Source organism: Kogia breviceps, chromosome 1 (genome assembly GCF_026419965.1).
Source record: "Kogia breviceps isolate mKogBre1 chromosome 1, mKogBre1 haplotype 1, whole genome shotgun sequence".
NCBI classification, from domain to species: domain Eukaryota; kingdom Metazoa; phylum Chordata; class Mammalia; order Artiodactyla; family Physeteridae; genus Kogia; species Kogia breviceps.
In genome coordinates this window covers 8,459,866-8,482,422 of record NC_081310.1, presented here as the reverse complement: position 1 = coordinate 8,482,422, position 22,557 = coordinate 8,459,866, and the positions used below count along the sequence as shown (strand labels likewise).

Below are 22,557 nucleotides of genomic sequence, written 5' to 3'. Positions count from 1 at the left end.
AGCTGACAAGTTAATTTGTATCAGTTTCATAGATGATGACAAAAGACATGAGATTCCTGGATCAGAGATGAAGGACTTTAGTACTGAAAACAGTGGCTAGAGTGTCAGCGTATTTGCACTGGTTTCTTAAGCCCCAATTTTAGCAGGGAGATGTGGAGGGCCAGACGACACCAGTATATTCAGTGGGTTCCTTTACGGTAAAAGAACCTGGGGCTAAGGGTCCCGCATTTTTTGAGCAATAGCAGAGGTTACAGCAAGATGCCATTAAGCCATTGCCCCTTGCCTGGGGGTTGAGCGGGAGTCTGAGGTTACCGTGACATTTAGTTGCCTCTACAACTTCATAGGGCAACTGTTTATAATCAGGAGATGGATAAGCCTTGCAGTCTGGCACCCTCAGTAAGAACAGGCAGGGACACCCAGGGCCCTTGGCGGACTGCCTCTCCCCACTGTGTGCTCCTGGTGGTTGCTGTTTGAAGGTCATTGACAGAAGTGAAGTTTCCACCAAGATTGAGTTCAGATCCTCACAGCTGCAGATGGGACCTGCAACTTCCTAGTCTGGACAGCTGAAATCTCTTGCATCTTCTCCTGCTTAAGGCCATCGTGCCTGGAGTGGGGAGGTAAAATGATGTTTAACTGAGTTTCAACATTTTGTTGCAATCCTTCACGTTGGGTTTTACTTTCTTTTCCTCGGAATAAAGTCTCAAGGGAGCCTTCTGTTATCGGATCAGATTTGAACTGCTCCTTAGGGAAATCTTTTTCTAGCCTCCTAACATTTTTGTTTCCCCCTGAGGTCCGTCTGTTTGTTTAGTTGTCTATTAGAGGAAAATCTATGGGAATAGGACTGGCAGAGACTTCATAAGTCTATGCTGAGCTGGTCCTGGGGCTGATGAGCACAGAAGGTCTCCTCGGACCAGTGCCCCTGAAGCAACTTTGCCTCGAGTCTCCATTTAAAAATTATACAAAGACTTCCTCCTTAGTCTTGTCTTTATGTCCCTGATTCCTTTAATTCCATCTGCTTGGAAGCAAGAGGTTTGTCCAACCTGTGTTTGGTGATACTGAGCCTTTGACCAACTTCCGGAGATGTGGGGCCGCACAGCACATCTTGGGGGGATACTGCAGTTCTCATATGTTCCTCGAAATTGAAAAGTGCCACTTCCTTGCCCCAGACCTGCTTCCCTCGTGTTTTCACACCATAATGTTAACTTATATGCTTAACTTTCTAACTAGCACAATCGTGCCAGAGACAATTTGGAATTATACCAGCCACTTAGGCTGCTTTTGACAAGAACAAGATTACTCATTACAGAGTTGCTTTAGAACAACAAAGGAAGAAACCCTCATACGGAAATTTTCTTGTTTGTGTTTTTGTTCATGAAAAGTCTGAACTACTATTAGTCAGGTGTCCTGACTCTTCAGAGGTTTATTACTTATTTCAGCCTTTCATTAGACCCAGCAGCCAAAGGGCATCCATCTTGTATACGAGCTGTAACAAATAATAGTAAAACATGTGAAAACTTCAGTTGATTGTTCCAGGGTATCCACTAAACCTGATTATTCCCCAAGCCATGCAGACTCTTTTATTGACAAAAAAATACTCCACACTTCTCAGCTAGCTGCCTAACCTCCTATAAAATACTGTTTTCCTTACACACCACTATCCATTACTATAATACCAAGCCCAGGCACCCTCCATTCTTTACCAAAAGGAATCCCAATAGAAATTACCTCTGTTAGAAAACTATCCATAATACACACACACCTCTAAGAACTCTTGGATGTCTCTGATTTAATTTTGTTTGTTGATGATTCATGCATAAAAAGAAAAATTAAAAATTGCTCAAATGTATCCTTAAAATATAAGGTGCTTCCAGAATCAAATCAGTTTGAATGCCATATTTCTCTTACCTAACCTATTGACAGAAGGTAAGGGTATGTATATATGCATATGTATAGATAAACATACGTATTTATACATAGACATGCACACATATATATGTGTGTATATGTGTAAACATTACATATGTATGTACATATATATTGGATAAGTCCATGACCTTGCAGTGCTTTGAAAACAAAGAGAATCCCCGACCTCTACAGTAACCTTTATAAAATGGACAACAAATTAAAAATCTTTAGATGCTTTGCTATCATCTAAGGGCAAAGCGATAATAAAAGTGAACTTTAACCAGAATACTTCATGATATTAAACGCAGTAGCAGAGATAAATTGACAGCATGGAATCAACACTCTTGGGGTAATTGTAAGGGCATCGCTGAGGATGTTTCCAATGTGCATCCTTTCAGCCAAGGACATAATCTGGGCATGACTGTAAAGGTAGGAAACGGACAGAAGCCAAAGCCTCGAGGCCCCTTTAAACACTGCCAAACAGATTTCACACAGATTCTTCTAGCAGTAAGTTAAGAACATGTTCAGGTTGTTGTTTGTTTATTTTTAGGATGGGCAGAGGTTTTTCCTCGCTGGGGAGCTATAATTCCATTTCCTATCTTCTACAAACTTTAGGAAAACTAAAGAAAATTCATCGAATCCTAAAACTAAAATCAGCAAAGCTCTCAGAAAGCTGAACTTTCATTGCCTTTAGTATTGCCATTGGCCTTGATGGCGATAAGATCACTCCCTCTGGAACCCAGAGCGTCTCCTCGAGATTTCACAACTACGCCCCAACCCCATTCCCCGTCTCCCGCCATCCCTTGCATTTGAAAAGTTTACTTCCAATCCTAGATTCTATCCATTACAAAGTAACGTGAATAAGTACTACAAGAAATGTATAATGCCTCCAGAATTATCACTAGCAATTTCAAGCTGCATTTCCAAAATACCTACCTAAACAGACCTTTCTTGATCTAACACCTGGAGATTGGTCATCTGGAAAAGGCATCAGAATAACACTGCCCTTGGGCATTGATGGACAGATCCTTATCAGGCGCTGTTAGCCACGGACAGAGTGGTAAAACTCCAAGGTGACGATCTTGGATCCACAGTTTGCAGCTGAAAGCCTGTTCCACTTTCTCCTGCCTGCTGAGCATTTATTCTATCAGGAGACTTCCAACTGAGGATTGTTAGGAATTCTTTAGAATTCCTAACAGGCAGCTTTTACCTGAGACCAAGAAACAAGACTAATTTTCCATTTTTTTCTAATTAATATTCGAATTTTTCAGCTCTACTACTTGCCTTTATTGTATTTTGACACCAGCATTATTGAATTAACATTGGGGTAACTGTAAGAGATTTTAAAACAAAATGATCTACAACTTTCAGTCCTTTAACTGTTACAAGTTACAGATAACTAATGACATATCTCACTACATTGAATTTAAGAATCATTGCTCTCAAGGTGTGGAGGAAAGGGAACCTTCCTACACTGCTGGTGGGAATGTAAATTGGAGCAGCCACTATGGAGAACCGTTGGGAGGTTCCTTAAAAAACTAAAAATAGAGCTACCGTGTGATCCTGTAATCCCACTCCTGGGCGTATGTTGGGAGAAAACTCTAATTTGAAAAGATACATGCAACTCAAGATTCATAGCAGCACTGTTTACAATAGCCAAGACATGGAAGCAACCTAAATGAATGGCTAAAGAAGGTGTGGTATGTATATTGATATATACAATGGAATACTACTCAGCCATAAAAAATAATGAAATAATGCCATTTGTTGCAAATGAAGGAAGTCAGAGAAAGACAGTATATGATACCACTTACATGTGGAATCTAAAATATGATACAAATGAACTTATTTACAATACAGAAACAGACTCACAGACATAGAAAACACTTATGGTTCCCAAAGGGGGAGGGGGGGAGGGATAAATTAGGAGTCTGGGATTTGCAGATACAAACTACTATATATAAAATAAACAAGTTCCTACAGCATAGCACAGGAAACTATATTCAACATCTCATAATAAACTATAATGGAAAAGAAAAAAATAGAATCATTACCCTCCAAAAACCATGATTTATCCCCAAAGAGAGACTGTTTGGTCACTGCTATAAAACTGAATGTTTGCGTCCCCACGCCCGTCCACCAATTCCTATGTTGGAATTCTAACTCCAGGGTGATGGTACCAAGAGTGAGGCCTTTGGAGGGCTGACTAGGAACTTATATATAAAAAAAAGGCTCCAGAGAGCTCCCTTCTTCTTTCCACCAGGTGAGGATGCAATGTGAAGACCAAGGTCTATGAACCAGGAAGCAGGCTCTCACCAGACACTGACTGAGTCTGCAGACGCCTTGCTCTTGGACTTCCTAGCCTTCAGAGCTATCAGAAATAAATTTGTTTATAAGCCATCTAGTCTATAGTATTCTCTTATAGCAGCCTGAATGGAGTAAGATAATCGTTGTTTGTTTATGGAATAAAATTAAGCATCTTCTGAGGGGACTGAAGTTGACTCTCCTAATCTATCATAAAACTTTGACTTCCTTGAACTCATCTATACATTTATTGATTTAACATTTTTTTAAGGGGCCAACAACGTGGCAAATAATGTGCAAGACACTCTGATAGGATGACACAGGTCTATTGTCATTTAGTTTTGTAGGAGAGGCAGTCAAGTAGTACTGGGTGCTCTGATACTAAGTATAAATAGAGTAGATGGTGCTGGGGATAAATAAAAACTTTTTTTTTTTTTTTTTCCGGTACGCGGGTCTCTCACTGCTGTGGCCGCTCCCGTTGCGGAGCGCAGGCTCCGGACGCTCAGGCTCAGCGGCCATGGCTCACGGGCCCAGCCGCTCCACGGCATGTGGGATGTGGGATGTGGGATGTGGGATGTGGGATCCTCCCGGACCGGGGCAAGAACCCGTGTCCCCTGCACCGGCAGGCGGGCTCTCAAACACTGCGCCACCAGGGAAGCCTCAAAAACATTCTTTTTAACCTGAGTGTTTGGGGTAAAGTTTAGGAAAATACCATAGTAACGAGAACATTTGCAGAATAGCCAAAATTTCTCAAATTCAGTTGCAAAATGGCTAGAGAGTGTATAGAAAAATGAACCACATTCTTCTATGTATGTCTCTGCAGGGCAGATAACGAGAATTGAGTCTTTTCAAAGCAGGTAACAGAATTTGGTTACATCAATCACAAAGTTGCCTTCTTTTCCTTTCTCTTATAATAAGAGAAATTTTTTAAAAAGGCCTATGGGATATGTTTCAATTAAGGTAAACAGGCCACAGTTTATTGAATTTCTATCAATAAATTGAGTTCGTGTTCTCTAACTTTTCTATCAGCATCTTGGAACAGAGCCATTTAAATGTAGCCCTTTGGGGTTGGCGGGGAAAAGGGGACAGGATGGAAAAAGTCACCACCTAAGGAATTGAGAGGGAAGATCCAACATTTATGATATTTAGATGATTTGCTAGGTGCTTTCACCTTTTCTCCATTAACCAACTGATGCTGCAAGAAGGTGCGTAACTTGACCAAGGTCAAAAGTCAGCTAACAAACACCAGTGCCCGGGATTGATCTCCACTGGACGTGGTCTTTTCACTATGCGAGTCTACCAAAAACACGTAATAAAAAACAACCCCAAAGCAACCCCTCCCCCTAAACCCGTCCCTTCAAAGGGGGCTTAATCACTAAGACCTAGAGACCATTTGCTAGGCGGGTCAGATCTAGTTGGGAAGGTAATCCCGGTTCTGTAAATCTCTCGCCAAACTCCATCCTGGCTAAAGGAGAGACCCGAGAGCCACTGGCCACCCTTCAGGTGGGTCGTGGAGCATCCAGTGCGCGCTCTAGGGATGAAGATTCCGGACCCTCGGCGCAGGTGCGCGCGCACCTGTCGCCTGCCGCGTAGGCACCGCGCGGGGCGGGGGGATGAGGATGAGTTACGTGCCCCGCGCGCGTGCGCCTGGCAGTGCTCCCTGTACGTGCGCCGTACGTGAGCACGGCGTCCCCGCGCTCCGAGTTTCTGGACGGGATTCGGCCCCGCGCCGAGTGGGAGTCTGGGAGGGGCGTTTCCCGGGCGGGCGCGGCGCCTCCTGGCGGCAGGCAGCGGCGCTGGGGGCCCTGGCGGCGTGAGATCAGGCGTTCTCCGCGGGCAGCCCGCGGCGGGGCCTTGCCTGCTAGCGCGGGGTCCTTGGCGGCCTGGGTGGCTCCTTCCTCAGCTGCTGTCGTAGGCGCGGACCGCTGCCAGTGCGGCTGCAGTTGGCTCGCGGCGGCGGCGGCGGCGGCCGAGGCGGGGGTTGAGGCGACAGGCGAAGAGGGCGGCGGGCGCGGCGGCGGCGGAGCCCGGGGCGGGCGGCAGCGAGGGGGGCGAAGATGGCGGACGTGCTCAGCGTCCTGCGACAGTACAACATTCAGAAGAAGGAGATTGTGGTGAAAGGGGATGAAGTGATCTTCGGCGAGTTTTCCTGGCCCAAGAATGTGAAGACCAACTACGTGGTTTGGGGGTGAGTCTGGCGCGGCCGGGGCCGGGGGGCGGCGGGGCAGAGTTGGGCGCCCCCGGGCCCCCTCTTTCCGAACCCCTCCCCCCGTTCCCTTTGGGGATGGAGGAAAACCGGTGCTCCGGGGAAAAAGTTTTCCCGGGAGCAGAAGTTGCACTTATAGGTGAGGAGGGAGCAGGAGGAGAGGTGTCTGCTGCGGTCTATCCTCTGAGCGTCGGGGGAGGGTGCCGTGGGGGTTTGTTTCTGCCCCTGTGTGCCGAGTGCTGGCTGCGTGCATAGGTGCAGAAAGGAGCGCACCGCCGGGTGCCCTGAAGTCTTTTTTTTTTGTTCTTTAGTTTTTCCTTTCTCTACGCGCTGCTCTGTAACTATCTCTGCTGGCCCCTTGCAGCTCCTGATCTGTTCCTTTTCCTTTCCCGATTCCCTCAAGCAGAGAGAAGGGAACCAACTCTGAAGTTAGGACGGGAAAGAGATTCGGTGACTTTGGAAGAGGAGTCAGAATCTTTTGGAGGTGAAGGCAGGAGTTTCCTCAGGGAGAAAGTTACTGCTGAAAGGGAGTAATGGAAAAAGTAAATGGGAAAAGACTCTGAAAAAGAATAGATATATACATATGTATTACGAAAAAAAAAGATAGAGAGAGGAAGAGATGTCTGATAATCGTTGGGGGCCTTTTGAGTGATGTCTCTCTCCGTGGTGTATCATTTGGATAGCTAGAATCCTGGGCCAGAACTTCCATACTCATTTTGTTTGATGGAGTGGAAGCAGTGAGCTTTAGGAAGAGTTGATGAAAAGCTAGGGGACGTTTAGTTGGTTGGTTTTTATTTTTTATCTTTTGGATTCGAGGGCTTACGATTTAATTAGCTTTGTGAAATGTTGATGGAGAACTCATTCTGAGTTTTCTGTGTTTTTTCTCTTCCAAAGGAATTTGCCCAGGCAGAATTGCATTCGATTGGGTTTTAAAAACAACTTTTAAGAGCTTGGCGAAAAGAACTTGATTTGGGCAGTGCCAATCTAGAAGAGGTTAGGAGCCCTCTGCCCCGCCCATAAGAGCTAGGGGCTGATTGGGTTTTTAACTGATTGGCTTTTCTTTGAAAAATGGTTGTGTACTTGAGGCTGTTCAAACTGAGAACTAGGAAAAATTGTGAGGAGCTGGGTCGTTGCCTCAGAGGAGGTTACCTCGATGAGAGTAGAGGAGATAAGACATAACTTGATAAGAATCTCATTCTCGCTCTTAAAAGAGCAGTCACTTCTACCTGGGGGTGTTAGGAACGGTTTCATGGATGTGTGCTTGGCATGTAGACATGCTACAGATTTTTCTTGAATAAGTGAATGAACTCATGAATAAGCGTTAAGGAACGGATAGGAATTCTGAGGGTGAAATGGTGGGTTTGGTGTTCCAGGATGAGGGAACTGTGTGGTTAAAGGCATGAGAGCTGGAAAGGAAATGTTGACAGCCATTCATTGAAGCAAGTAGTGAGAAAGGAGTGCTTAGAATAGTAGATTTCAAACTTTCACAGCAGTGTATCACACAAATACAAACATTTTCATTTACTGTTATTCTCTGTGCACATGTAAATACACACATGTACATAACATTAAACAGTTTACCCTTATTGAATTCAGTGCATTCTCTTTTTTGTTTTTATATATCATAAAGAAATACCAGGTTGTGACTCATATATTATACTTCACAGTACAATGATTGATGAGTGGTGTGTGGTTTGAAATATATTGATTTAGAGGAAAAGTGGAAACAGGCTAGAAAAGTAGGTTTGGGGCTGTTTGTGTTGGGCGGTATTCAGATGAATTTAAATAACACGTTGATATTTCTAGATGGAGAGAATGTAATAAGGAGGGTGGGATTGGACACTAACATTTGTTGAGCAAATAATAGTATGTGCTTCCAATGATAGAGCTTGCACCCCTAGACGACATTGTTTTATTACAGGTAGAATTAGTTTTGGTTTTACGTCATTGGTTTAGTTTGAGGGATGTCATAAGACTCAAATGTCTGAAATTAATTGTTGTGTTTAAGAAAGTTGTTCAGCAGTATCTTACTTAGGAGACAGGATACATTTCTTGGAAGTTTAGCACCAGTCGCAGTTGTGCTTCTTTTAATCAGTTTGATTGTTTTTTCTTATGGATCCTCTTTAACTGATTCGGTTTCTCTCTCTATTGACAAAGCCCAGAACCTAATTGGGCCAAATTCTAAAAAGTGTAGTAATAAAGTATGAATATGGTGTGCTTTCCTTACTTCTTGCTTTTTGTCACTATCTACGTTTGTGTTCCTTTTGCCCAAATGACAGTTCCACTTACTAAATTTCATACTCTACGTGTATCTTTGTTAGCTATGTTAAATCCGTCGTTGGATAGCAAAGTGAGTGTAGATAAATTAATACACATGATTAAGCCGAAGGAGTTGTATTAGAATTGTGAGTAAAAATCTTGTCTTAATCATTTCAGGACTGGGAAGGAAGGCCAACCCAGAGAGTACTACACATTGGATTCTATCTTATTTCTACTGAATAACGTGCACCTGTCTCATCCTGTTTATGTACGACGTGCAGCTGTAAGTAGAATTCATTTAAAAACTCTTTTGATTTGATAGTTGGTATCATTTGGTGTGGATAACTTCCATCATGGGTTTTCGATCAGAAGAATGAAAAGTTTGTTTGTATCTATATGAAAGTCTCCTGGTGGGTCAAAATTAGATAGATCACTGTGATTTATGCATATTTTTTAAATCTGTGATTCTTTTACATGTAAGACGTGGGTAATGTTTATAACAACAGAAGTTTCAAAGCTGTTTGTAGGGATGTTTTAAAAAATTTATGAGCCTATGGAAGGACCTTGATATTCAGAAATCTAGTTTAATTGCAAGGAAAAAAATTTTTTTTGGCATCAAAAAGAACCAAGTTTAGTAGACAGCTTTTTTAAATGAATTTTTAATCAATTCTATAAACTTTTTTCATACTTAATTGATAAATTCATTTGTTTTCAGATGCTTGAAAGATGCCTGCTTTCTGCATCTGAGTGTATGAACACTGCTTTTCTGAACAAGAAATATATATTTAGTGTCAAGTATGTATTGAAAAAAGTAATATGTAGGGTGAAACTATTTAAGACTTTGGAAATAGTGGGATAAAATATCAGCATCTCGCTTTATAAAGCTATGTTAGCTTATATTAGATCTTTAAAAACTGAATTAGGCACTAATTAGAATGTTTTGTTGGATAAGTCCATTCATTTGGGGGCAATAAAGATAGTCCAGACACTTGGTTTAGGTTTAGATTATGTCTCTGGGGAATGGCTGTAGTACATAACTGATTCTGTAATTGTTAACTGTGGGCCTTAGGACCTTTGGTCACATAAGATTTAACTATTATATTTCTTAAATATTTGACAGATTGAAAGGGCAGAATTCTAAAAGTCTAGGGTTCTACAAATTTTGTTTTCTCCTAACTCCTTTGTGTTATTTGCTCTTTCTTGTGAGCAGACCATTTCTGAAATGAGTTTTTCCTACTCGTAGCCCCTATTTTAATGTGAATAGACTCATACTTTTTTTTGTTGGTGATAACGTATATATAATTCATTAGTAACCAAGTAATGAAGTATGTTACAATACTTAGACACAGTAATTTAAATAAAATCAATTCAGTTATTTTAACTATTTATGATATTCCATGTAGACTAGTTTTTAAAATCAAGCACAAAAAAAATTGGTGGGCTCTTGTTTATACTCTTCAGCAGAAATTAAATTTTAAACTAACTTTTAAAAAACAGATTGATTTTAAGTGATTAAATATAGTTCATCTCTATCATTGAGGAGCATGTGGAGAATGCTGCAGTGAAGTATAGTCAGTACTCAACATAAGATAATTAGCCAGAGATAGTAAGGCTTCTTGTTCATTGTTGCTTATATAAAGTAACAAAGGGTTTATAACTGTATAATCCTGTAACCATATGTTTTTCCCGTACTCTTTGTCCTTAGTTTACATTATAAAAATGGTAGTGAAAATTGTGGTAATGATAGAATTCATTGAATTCATGGCCCAAGGATGACTTGGTGCCTAAAGTATACAGTTTTATTTGTTTTGCTTCCCTCTTTACAAATTGCTAATATAGGAGATTAAAGGAAAACTACTCATGTAGCACAATAGATATATTTTCCAGATTTAATTTTTCAATCCCCCCCCCCGCTTACAAAATTTATACACACTCAAGGATAAGAAAAGAGATACATAGTGTAGAAAGTAAACAACTGTCATTAACATTTTTCTGTATAATCTCTTGATTTTTTCCCTGTGCCTAAGCAACACATACCTATTTTAAAAATCATTTTCTTTTTTCTTTTTTTTAGTTAAAATGTAGTCGATATTCAGTAATTAAAGTATTTTCAGGTGTATAACATAGTGATTCAACATTTATGTACACTGTGAATTAATCACCACAATAAGTCTAGTAACCTTCTGTCATCATACAGAGTTTTTGCAGTATTATCGATTATATTTCTTGTGCTGTACATTACATTCCCATAACTTAGTTATTTCATAATTGGATTGTTTGCTTTTTTGATGTTGAGTTGTGTGAGTTCTCTATATATTTTGGATATTAATCCCTCATTGGATATATTGTTTGCAAGCATCTTCTCCCATTCAGAAGCTTGCTTTATCATTTTGTTCATGGTTTCCTTCATGGTGCAAAAGCTTTTTAGTTTGATGTAGTCCATTTTTTTATCTTGTTGCCCTTGCCTGAGGAGACAAATCCAAAAAAATATTGATAAGACTCATATCAAAGAACACACTGCCTATGTTTTCTCCTAAGAGTTTTATTGTTTCTTAATTCTTACATTTAAGTCTTTAATCCATTTGAGTTTATGTTTGTATTTGGTATAAGAAAGTGGTTCAGTTTGATTCTTTTGCATGTAGTTGTCCAGTTTTCCCAGGACCATTTATTGAAAAGCCTGTCCTTTCCTCAGTATATGTTGTTGGAACGTGTACTTATTGTTAATTATGAAAATATAGCTTTAGTGACTCATTTAGTTTATTTGAAACAGTTCAGTTACCATATTTGGAGGAGGTCTGGTTTGGGTGTGAGAAAAGAAAGCATTTTGGAAACCTTGAATAAAATGAGCAAGCAATGGGACTAAAAAGATATTTGTCCCGAAAAGCAAAACATCATGAGTAAAATTAAAAAATAAATACTTAGAATAAGCCAAGGGACAAAAAAGACTGTAATCAGTATTTCAAAGAGGATAGGGTTATTGTTTCATTTCTAATGCTTATCTTTTGTATATCTTACTGGAATTTTGAGGATAAAGTTACCAAAAATTAATATGCTTAAAAATTGTCAAGATTTTATTAGGTTCTTTCAGCCTAATTATTTTCTAAAAAACATGATTCTAAATATATGTTATCAAGATATGTTGGAATAAAATTCAGATGTTACAGGATGTTGATCTTTACCAAGTTTCTTATAATTGTTATTGATTTGATATCTATTTTAAAATTTTGACTTTAGACTGAAAATATTCCGGTGGTTAGAAGACCTGACCGAAAAGATCTACTTGGATATCTCAATGGTGAAGCATGTGAGTAATTTTTTAATTGCTCTCACTCTTAAATAGACATTGTTGCTTTTTTTTTTCCCCTGTGAAATAAGAGTTAGTGGGAAGAGATTGTGGATTCCCACTAAAAACTTCCCCTACCTGCAGCTGTGTCCGCATGCTGTCTTCTCCTTCCTGTTATAGTGGATGCACTTGACTCTTGGGGCCAGTCACCCCTTCCCTGCATGTGGGTTTCATCTCCTTTCACACTCTCAGAGACTCTGCCTTTGCACATTGCTGCTCTGTCTTACGTCGTCAGTTCTCTTTCTTCTGTACCATTCCCTTTAGTACATACACAGTGGTCTCTGTCATTAAAAAAAGTTCTTTGAGCTCCCCTGTCCCCCACCTTCCTACTCTCTACTGGTACATTGGTCTTTTTCTTTTCATCACAGAATTCTTTGCAAGGGTTGTGTGGTGTCACTGCCTCCTCTTTAGCTCTGATTCTCTCTTGAATCTACTCCAGTCTGACTTTATTCCTCAGCACCTCACTCAAATCACCCTTACGAGCTCAGCACTGACGTAAGGACCTGCAGATCCTTCGGTCTCTCCGCTTCACAGCTAACTTGACCTCTCAGCCGGTGATACCGATGACTCTGCTTGCTCCCTTTTGGAAAAGCCTTTCTTGACTTGGCATTTGGGGCCCCAGACTCTTGGGGTTCGGCTTCTGCTCACTGTCCACCCCACTTTTCTTTCTGGCTTCCTTATCTCCAACACTGACGTGTTCCTGCGCTTCACATTTACAAGTTCACTGTCAGCGTCTTCCCTTGGATGTTTAACAGGTGTCTGAAGTGTAACATATCCAAAATAGAGTGCCGAGCCCTTCCTTCCCTTCTCCCTGCCGACAGAACGGAAGCAGCAAGTCTGTTCTCCCAGTGTTCTCGTCTCAGTAAATGGTACCCCATTCATACAGTTGCTTAGGCCACCAGCCCTAGAGAAATCTTTGATTTCTCTTCTCTCACAGCTCACGTCCATTCCATCAGCAAGGCCTTTCTTTACCTTTGAAAGTATGACAGCTTCTTACCTTCATACACCCACCCCGCTCCACCTTCCTCTTTAGACCATTGTGCAGCCCTCCTGAAGGTCCTCGCTCCACTGTTTCCTGCAGTGTAGCCTCTGCTCACCACTCAGAGGGACCTGTTTTTGAAAAAGCATCGGAACTTGATTGTGTCACCCACCTGCTCAAGGCCATCCTGTGGCTTCCCGTCACAGTTAGAGTACAGCTCATCCTCCTTCCCTGAGCTTCGCAATTGTGCTTCTGCCTGTCTCTGTGCCCTCATCCTCTCCCAGTCTTCCTCTGCGCACAGAAGTCCAGTCTTCCTGGTTCTTTTAGCTTTTCTAACCTCAGAGTCTTTGCACTTGCTGTTCCCTCTGTGTTACATTTTGTTTCTCTGCGTTGTCACGTGACTCACTTCTCACCACCCCATTCAGAGCTGTGCTCTGATGTTGTTCCCTTATATATATATATACATTTATGTTTTTATTTATGTTTACATACACTTTTACGTACATGTGTTGATATTGGAGTATATTGGGTTTTTTTGTGTGGTACGCGGGCCTCTCTCTGTTGTGGCCTCTCCCGTTGCGGAGCACAGGCTCCGGACGCGCAGGCTCAGCGGCCATGGCTCACGGGCCCAGCCGCTCCGCGGCACGTGGGATCTTCCCAGACCGGGGCACGAACCCGTGTCCCCTGCATTGGCAGGCGGACTCTCAACCACAGTGCCACCAGGGAAGGACTGGAGTATATTCTTTGAAGTTGATTTCAGTCAGGTTATTTCAGTTTATAAGTTAAATGGTCAAAAATAGTTTGTCCTCTTACAGACTTTCTAATACAGATTAATCTTTTATAATAAAATGCTTTTACAAGCCTGCTTTAAAATGTTTTTTAAGGGAAATAACCATATATAAAGTAAGAAATACAACAAATCTTGAGCATTCACTTGTAATTATATCCAATACGTGTGTTCAAATATTTATCTTCTCACAGAAATCTTTTTAAATCTTCAGCAACATCGGCCAGTATAGACAGAAGTGCCCCTCTAGAAATAGGTCTGCAGAGATCTACTCAAGGTATGTCTTGTTGCATGTTTATATTGAACTTTCAAACACCAGTCCCCAAACTATATGTTTATTTACTTCTTTTTTCCTTACAGTCAAACGAGCTGCAGATGAAGTTTTGGCAGAAGCAAAAAAACCGCGAATTGAGGTAATGGAACTTTATTTTTAAAGTGATTCGGTTTTCTTATGGAGATTGGAATCATGTAGTAGTAAGAATTCTTTGCTCACAGTAGTCCTAAGAACTTTTATTTTCTTGGAAAAGTGGTTATATTAGAATGAACAGTTGATTAATAAGTAGCTTGAGCTATCGTGTAAGATCTCTCACATACAAGCTGTGTGATGGACAAATCACTTTATTTTCTTTGCCTTTATATCCTTATGATGAAAGTGTTGGCCTAGATGAGTGCTCCGAAGACTTTCTGTAAAGGGCCAGATAGTAGCTCCTTCAGGCTTTTTGGGCCTTGTAGTCTTTGTCCAGCTCCTCCGCTCTGCCACTGCAGTGTGAAGGCAGGCGTAGGCGGTGCTTTAATGAACAGGCGAGGCTGTATCCCAATAAAACTTTATGAAACAGACGGCCTTTGTGTTGTGGTGTGCCTACCTCTGGAACAAGGTGGTGTAGGAGTTTACTGCACTCGGAAGAGCTGGGAACATGAAGTGCTTATTCCAGTTACTTCTTCCAATATTGACATACCAGGTTATATGTTTTTTTGGTAGCATTTTATAGCCAGCAAGTGGAATGTTAGTATTGGTAAACAAGGATAGTTCATGTTAAATAGAATCCTGTAAGTAGTGCAGTTAAGGTTGAAAAGAAAATTTGTTGGCCAGCTCGTATACTGCGTAAGACAATAAAGCTTTAGGAGTTTAAATTGTATGAGTACAATACTGTTTATTTAAATTTGTAACAAGCCCCAGATCAGTTGCATATAAACCCTCTGAAAATGGAGGATCGTGTATTAGAGGCCACTTAAAATCTGAGAAATGACCAGTATGGGAATAACACTTGTAGTCACCAGCAGTGTTAACGTTACTAGAAACTTAAGTTTTGTCATTTCACACTTATATAAAAATCAAATAGTTGTACCTTTTGCCTGCTTCATGAACAGGAAAGCATCCACGATTAAGGATAAGAAAGGTAACTTAAAGGGACAGGGTTGGTTGGTAAGTACATACGGTAGAATCACTGACAAAATTTGATGCTAAGATTACATAATTTTACTTAAGGATACCCTGAGACATGGACGCGATGTTTTTCAGATGATAGTGATAATTAGCTCGTTGTTATTCTGTGCTAGGTGATACTGTATGTACTTTATGTATATCATTAACTCATGTAATCCTCACCACCACCACCTGAAGTCGGCAGTACTGTGCATGTCATCTGTTAGCAAACAGGCTCGGAGACAAGTGACTTGCTGAGGTGCACAAAACTGGGATTAGAGCCCAGGCAGTGTGGCTCCTACCTAGTCCACTATGCTGGGTACAAATTTTGTGGCAGTAAAACTGAAATTTTCCCCAACTCTCTTTGTGTGTAAGGAAGTTATAACCCACTCTGTACAAAGTGAGTGAATTTAGGACTTCTCTGGTGGCGCAGTGGTTAAGAATCCGCCTGCCAATGCAGGGGACACGGCTTCAAGCCCTGGTCCGGGAAGATCCCACATGCCGCGGAGCAACTAAGCCCGTGTGCCGCAACTAATGAGCCTGCATTCTAGAGCCTGTGACCCACAACTACTGAAACCCGCACACCTAGAGCCCATGCTCTGCAATAAGAGAAGCCACCGCAATGAGAAGCCCGTGCACCGCAACGAAGAGTAGCCCCCACTCGCCGCAACTAGAGAAAGCCCATGCAGCAACGAAGACCCAACGCAGGCAAAAATAAAATAAATAAATAAAATTTTTTTAAAAAGTGAATTTCGGGCTTCCCTGGTGGTGCAGTGGTTGAGAGTCCGCCTGCCGATGCAGGGGACATGGGTTCGTGCCCCGGTCCGGGAAGATCCCACATGCCACGGAGCGGCTGGGCCTGTGAGCCATGGCCCTGAGCCTGTGCGTCGGGAGCCTGTGCTCCTCAATGGGAGAGGCCACAACAGTGAGAGGCCTGTGTACCGAAGGGGGGGGAGTGAATTTAGAGATACCATTTAGTTGGAAAAACACGAACTTCATGGTTTAATTATTTGAAAAAAAATTGAACATATCAGAAATGCAAAATTGCTAGGATCTGGTAACTTTAGAAACCAGCAAGAAATAGCATCATAAAATGCTTTCCAGAGCATTTGTAGGGTTAAAATGAATTGCATAAATAGCTATTGATATATTACATAAACAGTTTTCAGTTCAGCAGATCTATATTGAGGACCTGCTGGGCACTATGCTAGCAGAGAGAAACCTTAGGATCTGGTTAAAACCTAGGCTGCAGTTGTCTCTAAAATCAGACTCCTGAGACTTCCGTGGCAGTGCAGTCAGTGGTTAGGACTCCTTGCTTTCACTGCTGAGGGCCCGTGTTCGATCCCTGGTTGGGGAACTAAGATCTCCACAAGGCGCATGGCACGGCCAAAAAAAAAAAAAAAAAAAAAAAAATCAGTTTCCTAAGGAACTTGAGTAATACGTGTTAAATCGTTGTTACAAATGGAAAGAATTTAATGTGCTTGTTAACATATTAATCTTTGCATTCATCTCAGCAATATGCCTGTTTCAAGTTTTACATGGTTAGAACACAATTGGAGCACATCTCTCTGGACCTCTTGAATGTACTGATGGCTTTTATACAGTTTCATATTTGTTAGCCATAGACACTGACGCTGGTTCTCAGTTTTCTTGTTTGTTGAATGTGGGCATTGAACTAGATCAGAATTAGTAAGTTTTGTTTTTAAGTAACCGAACACTTTTCAGACTGACTTTTACCAGAGATTCTAATATCTAAATGAGGTGAAAGTCGAGCTTCCAAAGTTGAGTTCAGATAAGTGCCTCATGGGCACTTTGTAGGAAGCTCCTGATGTTCTGAGGAACATACTTTGAAAACCATTAAAGTTTCACTTGTGGTGTTTTGTTCTGTGCTGATAGATTCAGGACCTGGGGCAACAGATGAAAAAAATCTAGACCCAAAATGAAATTTTTGACTGTGGTGAAGCCTTCTCGTAAAATTTAGTTATAAACTTTCCTGAAGGGAAGGAATTTATTTGTTGTATGTTATCTTTCTGAATAAAAGTAGCTATGATATGTTATAGGAAGAACACTTAATCATAGAAAAAACTTACTAAAGTTTATTTGTAAGCTTTTAGTCAGTTTTAATCTTATGTGATCCAACGTATATTTATTATTGTTGTCTTTATGTAACTAAAAATATTTTTAAATGGACCAAAGGCCGGTGATGCCTGGGACTTTATATGTGGGAACTTGGGTAAAGAAAAGTTATGTGCAGTGTTTGTTGTTGTTCTACAAGTTAAATAAAAATTTAAAGGATTCACTGAGTGATTATTTTCAGGATGAAGAGTGTGTACGCCTTGATAAAGAGAGATTGGCCGCTCGCTTGGAGGGTCACAAAGAAGGGATTGTACAGACTGAGCAGATCAGGTGAGGGTTTCCTTAGTAGAAACTGAGCAGTCTATAGGTATATGTAAGTATGTATGGGAAAAAGGGATATTAGTATGCTGTCTGCATGTGTTCTTCATTGCCTTCAGTTCAGAAGATGCTTGAGCATGTTTTATGATGGGAGGGTCTGGAAGCTTCTTGATTCTGTCACCGTATTGATCTTTCCTTTTTAAAAATTACTCTATAATCCAAGCCACTCGTTTATCGTGAAATCTTTTGTTGGTTTTTAGCAGTGATTAGCAAACTTTTTCTGTAAAGTACCATGTGTTAAATATTTACATTTAACATGATTATTGTTATGCCTAATTCTAGTTTTAATTTGTTATTGTTTTCTGTTTGTCTCTTTGTTCCTTTTCCTTTCTGGGGGACTAAAATTTTGTCCCCCAAAAAGGAAATTCATTTAATTTTGGATTAGATGAATACATGCTGTAATTCCTTTCTGTCTTTTTTGTTGGCTGGTTAGTTTGTGCTGTTGTCCTCTTGGAGCGGTTGCTAAGGTCACAGGCCTTCAGTGCTCCATCGCCTTGTGAGTAAGCACGGGAGCCTCAGCTAGAAGGCACTCCCCGCTCTCTCCTCTTGGCCTTCGTGATACCGTTGTCATACAGTTTACTCATACGTGTGTTATAAACACCAATATGCATCGTTCTTATTCTTGTTTACGCAGCTATCTTTTAAAGGGATTTAAGTGAGAAGAACATTTTATATGCCCTTTCCACGCCTCTTCTCTCCTGTTGTAGACCTGTGTACCCATTTTTTTCCTTCTGCCTGAAAGACTTCTCACCCTACCCCTCAGAAGACTTCTTCTAACATTTCTTTTTTGTGCAGGTCTGCTAGTGATTCTTTCAACTTAATTTTTATTTCTGAAAATTTATTTCCCCTATTTTTTTTTTAAATTTTCACTGGATCTGGAATTCCAAGCTACATCTTTTTAAAGTACTTTAAAGATGTTGTACTGCTGCCTTCTTGATTGCATTGTTTCTGATTAGAAATCTGTCATCCTTATTTTTGTTTCTTTAAATGTGCCCTTTTTTCTCTGACTACTTTAAAAATTTTCTGTATTGCAGGTTTTGAGCTATGTAATTCTCACATGACTTGGAGGAGTGTTCTTCATCTTTATTGTGCTTGAGGTCCATTGAGCTTTTTGAGGGGATTTTTGGGTTTATAATTTTCATTGAATTTAGAAATTTTTTGGTATTACTTCTTAAAATTTTTTTTCTTTTTCCCCTCTTTCTGGCCTAATCACTCGTATTCTGCTGGAAGCTGTCCTACAGCTCACTTGGGTTCTTTTCTTTTTTTGGATTCTTTTTTCTGTTCATTTTGTATAATTTCTATAGTTCACTAATATTTTCTTCTGTAATTATATTCACATTACATTTGTAGTCTCCAACATCGTATTTTTTATCTTTACAAGGTGGTTAAATATGCAGTCCATGTCTTTACTTGTTGAGCATATGGAATAGTTGCATTAATTATTTTAATGTCTTTGTTTGCTAGTCCTACGTCTCTGTCAATTTATAGTGTTTTGGGTTTAGATTTCACCTCATTTTGGCTTGTATTTTCCTGTTCCTTTTTATGCCTTATAATCTTTGGATACCAGACATTTTGCATTTTTTGTTGTTGAGTGCTAGATGTTTTGGTGTTCTTCTAAATTTTCTTTAGTTTTGTTTGGGGACACGGTTCAATCACTTGGAAATAGTTTGTTCCTTTTGAGTCTTGATTTTAAGGTTTGTTATTTGAACAGTGTTAATTTAGGGTAGTTGTTCCCCACCGTTGCAAAGGCAGGACCGCTCTGCATGCTCTACCTGATGCCCCAGGAATGTGAGGTTTTCAGTCTGGCTGGTGGCAACAGGTATTACCATTCATCCTGAGCGAGTGCTGGATACTGTTCCCGCTAATACTCTTGGTGGTTCTGTTCCGAGCTTTAGTTTCCACTTGCTTATGTGCTAATCAGTATTCTGCTGGAATACTCGAGGGGGACCTTCTGTGCAGCTCTCTCTTCTCAGGTACTCTGGCCTGTGAGTTTCCATATGCCTTGTTCTTGCTGGAATCCCAGCACCGTTTTTTCAGATCAGGAAATACACTGTTTTGCCTGGGTTCTCCTCCCTCTGCCATGTTGGAAACTTTCAAGGCCATAAACTGCAGCTTTCATAGGAATTACTTATTTCGTTTTCATTTGTCAGAGATCCCTGTCTTTTCATTGCTTGATATCATGTATTGTGTAAACTATTGTTTCATGTATTTTGACTGGTTGTTTCAAGACAGGAGGGTTAATCCAGTCCCTGTTACTTCATCTTGGCTGGAAGTAAAAGTCCAATGATTGAATGTCCAGTGCACGTTTGATTATAATTTAGAAAAGTATTTGAATTTGGCTCAAGGTATGCTGGTATGCTTTAGATTTTAAGGGAAAATTGTGTAGTATTATGTAAAATGAGTCGAATACTAATGCATATTGAGCATATGCTTTGAGCAAGTACTTTCATACCTACTGTAAATAAAATACATACTATATAATACTATCATGTTTAAACCTGCAGGAATTCCTGTCCTTTTCCCACATGTTGTTTAAACGTATTTCAAGATTGTCATCTTGTGATTAGACTAATAATTTTATCAACTGTTGTTAAGGTATCCAAACTCTTTTTCTTGTTTTACATTTTGAAAAATGACACTAAGCTTAAGATTGTCATCTTAATGAAATCTATACTTTCATTGTTGTCTTTTTTGTTTTCTAAATAGTTCTGAAAGCATAGGCTCTGTTTGCTATTTCACATGTTATTTGAAAATAAAGGAAAGAAAAAGAAAATTTCAAAATATTGTTTTATTTTCTAGACTTTAAAAGGAGTATATGTTTATGTGGCATATAAAAGCCTCTGTCATCTATAAAATTGATATGTTGTACATTGTAACATATAGATTTGAAACCTTGAAATAAGTTTCAAGGAAAACCTAAACTGTGAATTCTTCTACAGAATGAAAAATTTTTACCCCCATTCCAGGGTGGTGCATGCACATGCTCACATATGTGTGTGTGTTTGTATGATTTGCATGGGTGGGAGGGAGGGTTAGCAAGTAAAAGTCTCATAGAAAAGGGCTTTTTTGGGGGGTGCGGGAAAGTGCAGAGAAAGGTTTATTGCAGGGCCAAGCAAGGAGAACGGGTGGCTTGTGCTCAAAAAACCCAAACAATCCGAAGGGTTTCAGCAAAGTAGCTTTAAAGGCAGGGTGAGGGAGGGGTGTCCCAGGGTATGTGATCAACTTGTGCAAAGTTCTCTGATTGGGAGGGCAAGAGGTTAAAAAAAAATGTGAAAAATTTTTTGCATTGTTCCTTCTAAGAAATTACGAATTTGCTTATAGTGCAATATTTCTATAGGGTCTCTTTCTTACATGGTTATAAGTTATCAAGCATGTCAGTTTTATATATAAGAAGGGAAGCTTAATTATTGGCACTTAATAGTGTTATTACCAGGAACTTAAAAATGTCACAAAATATTTTATGATGTGCTCAAGAGATCCTTGCTGTGAATATTAAGAAAGAAATTGCTTTCAGATCTTTGTCTGAAGCTATGTCAGTGGAAAAAATTGCTGCAATCAAAGCCAAAATTATGGCTAAGAAAAGATCTACCATCAAGACTGACTTAGATGATGATATAACTGCCCTAAAACAGAGGAGTTTTGTGGATGCTGAAGTAGACGTGACCCGAGATATTGTCAGCAGAGAAAGGGTGTGGAGGACGCGAACAACTATCTTACAGAGCACAGGAAAGGTAATTGAAATATTTTATTTGTTCGTGAGAGTCAGTGTGTGTGTTTCATCTACGATTGGTTATAAAACTGGTTAAAGTTTCCCAGGGTAGGAAGTTTCAAGTTTATATCTCACAGATCAATAATAATGTAGACTTCTAAGGGGCCGTATTTACCATTCTGTTCTAGCATGTGGTTGGTTGTTGGTCACCAGAGAAGCTGATGAAAAAGTCTGATTCAAAGTGTGAGTCCCTTTATTTTCACCTCATTTGTAAATCCAAAGTGATTTACAGTTTTCTTTTTTTTTTTTTTTTTTTATTTTATTTTATTTTTTTGTGGTACGCGGGCCTCTCACTGTCGCGGCCTCTCCCGTTGCGGAGCACAGGCTCCGGACGCACAGGCCCAGCGGCCATGGCTCACAGGCCCAGCCGCTCCGCGGCATGTGGGATCCTCCCGGACCGGGGCACGAACCCGCGTCCCCTGCATCAGCAGGCGGACTCTCAACCACTGCGCCACCAGGGAAGCCCTACAGTTTTCTTGTTGATGAGATTTTTGCTTAAACTTAATGAGCAAGGAATATTGATGGCAAGCTCTCTGGTCATTAATACCATTATTAACTTTTTCCTCACAAAGTAGAGAACTTAACAAAAATCAGTCAGCAAACATTTATTGAGTGTATTTGATACGTTATAGTCTGTTGGGTGGATGTTTATTCCTTATTAATGGAGTTGTTTTGTTTTTTGCTACAGGATTGTGGGTTTTCTTCCTTCCCTTTCTCCTTCTTTCCTCCATCCTCCTCCCCTTCTCCCTGTCTCCTTCCCTTCCTGTTCATGATTACAAACAACTGCATTAAAAAACATCCTTGTACATACACCTTTGTGCATTTATGTCTGTACAGCAAAAGGATTAATTCCTAGAAGTGAATTGCTGATTGAAGGAGATATGTACTTTAAATTTTGAAAGATACTGGATGTTCAGTATCTTAATAGATCTCCAAAAAGGTTGTGTTGATTCTGTTTCACTTACCTCTTTTCACCTGTCTTTTCCTCCCACACATCCGAATTTTCCCTTAAATGTTAATTCTTCACTGATGCCCAGTTCATTTGGTGAGAAGGTTTATAGAAGTTATGAGATTAGTGATGAAAGTGAACTTTAACATTGGTCCAGGCAGACTGGTTTTCTTTGCAGT

At 40.3% G+C, this 22,557-nt stretch overlaps 1 protein-coding gene across 1 annotated transcript in view; it reads left to right on the top strand.

Moving 5' to 3' along the window:
• Positions 1 to 6,205: 6,205 nt before the first annotated feature.
• The window catches only part of CDC73 (cell division cycle 73), a 91,761-nt gene continuing 75,409 nt past the window's right edge, over positions 6,206 to 22,557 (top strand). Inside the window, exons 1-7 of the mRNA XM_059041488.2 lie at positions 6,206 to 6,397; positions 8,852 to 8,957; positions 11,909 to 11,978; positions 13,998 to 14,060; positions 14,144 to 14,196; positions 17,524 to 17,612; positions 21,175 to 21,391. Of these exons, the coding sequence (XP_058897471.1) occupies positions 6,267 to 6,397; positions 8,852 to 8,957; positions 11,909 to 11,978; positions 13,998 to 14,060; positions 14,144 to 14,196; positions 17,524 to 17,612; positions 21,175 to 21,391 (729 nt within the window). The 5' untranslated portion in view covers positions 6,206 to 6,266. The remainder of the gene's footprint in view (positions 6,398 to 8,851; positions 8,958 to 11,908; positions 11,979 to 13,997; positions 14,061 to 14,143; positions 14,197 to 17,523; positions 17,613 to 21,174; positions 21,392 to 22,557) is intronic.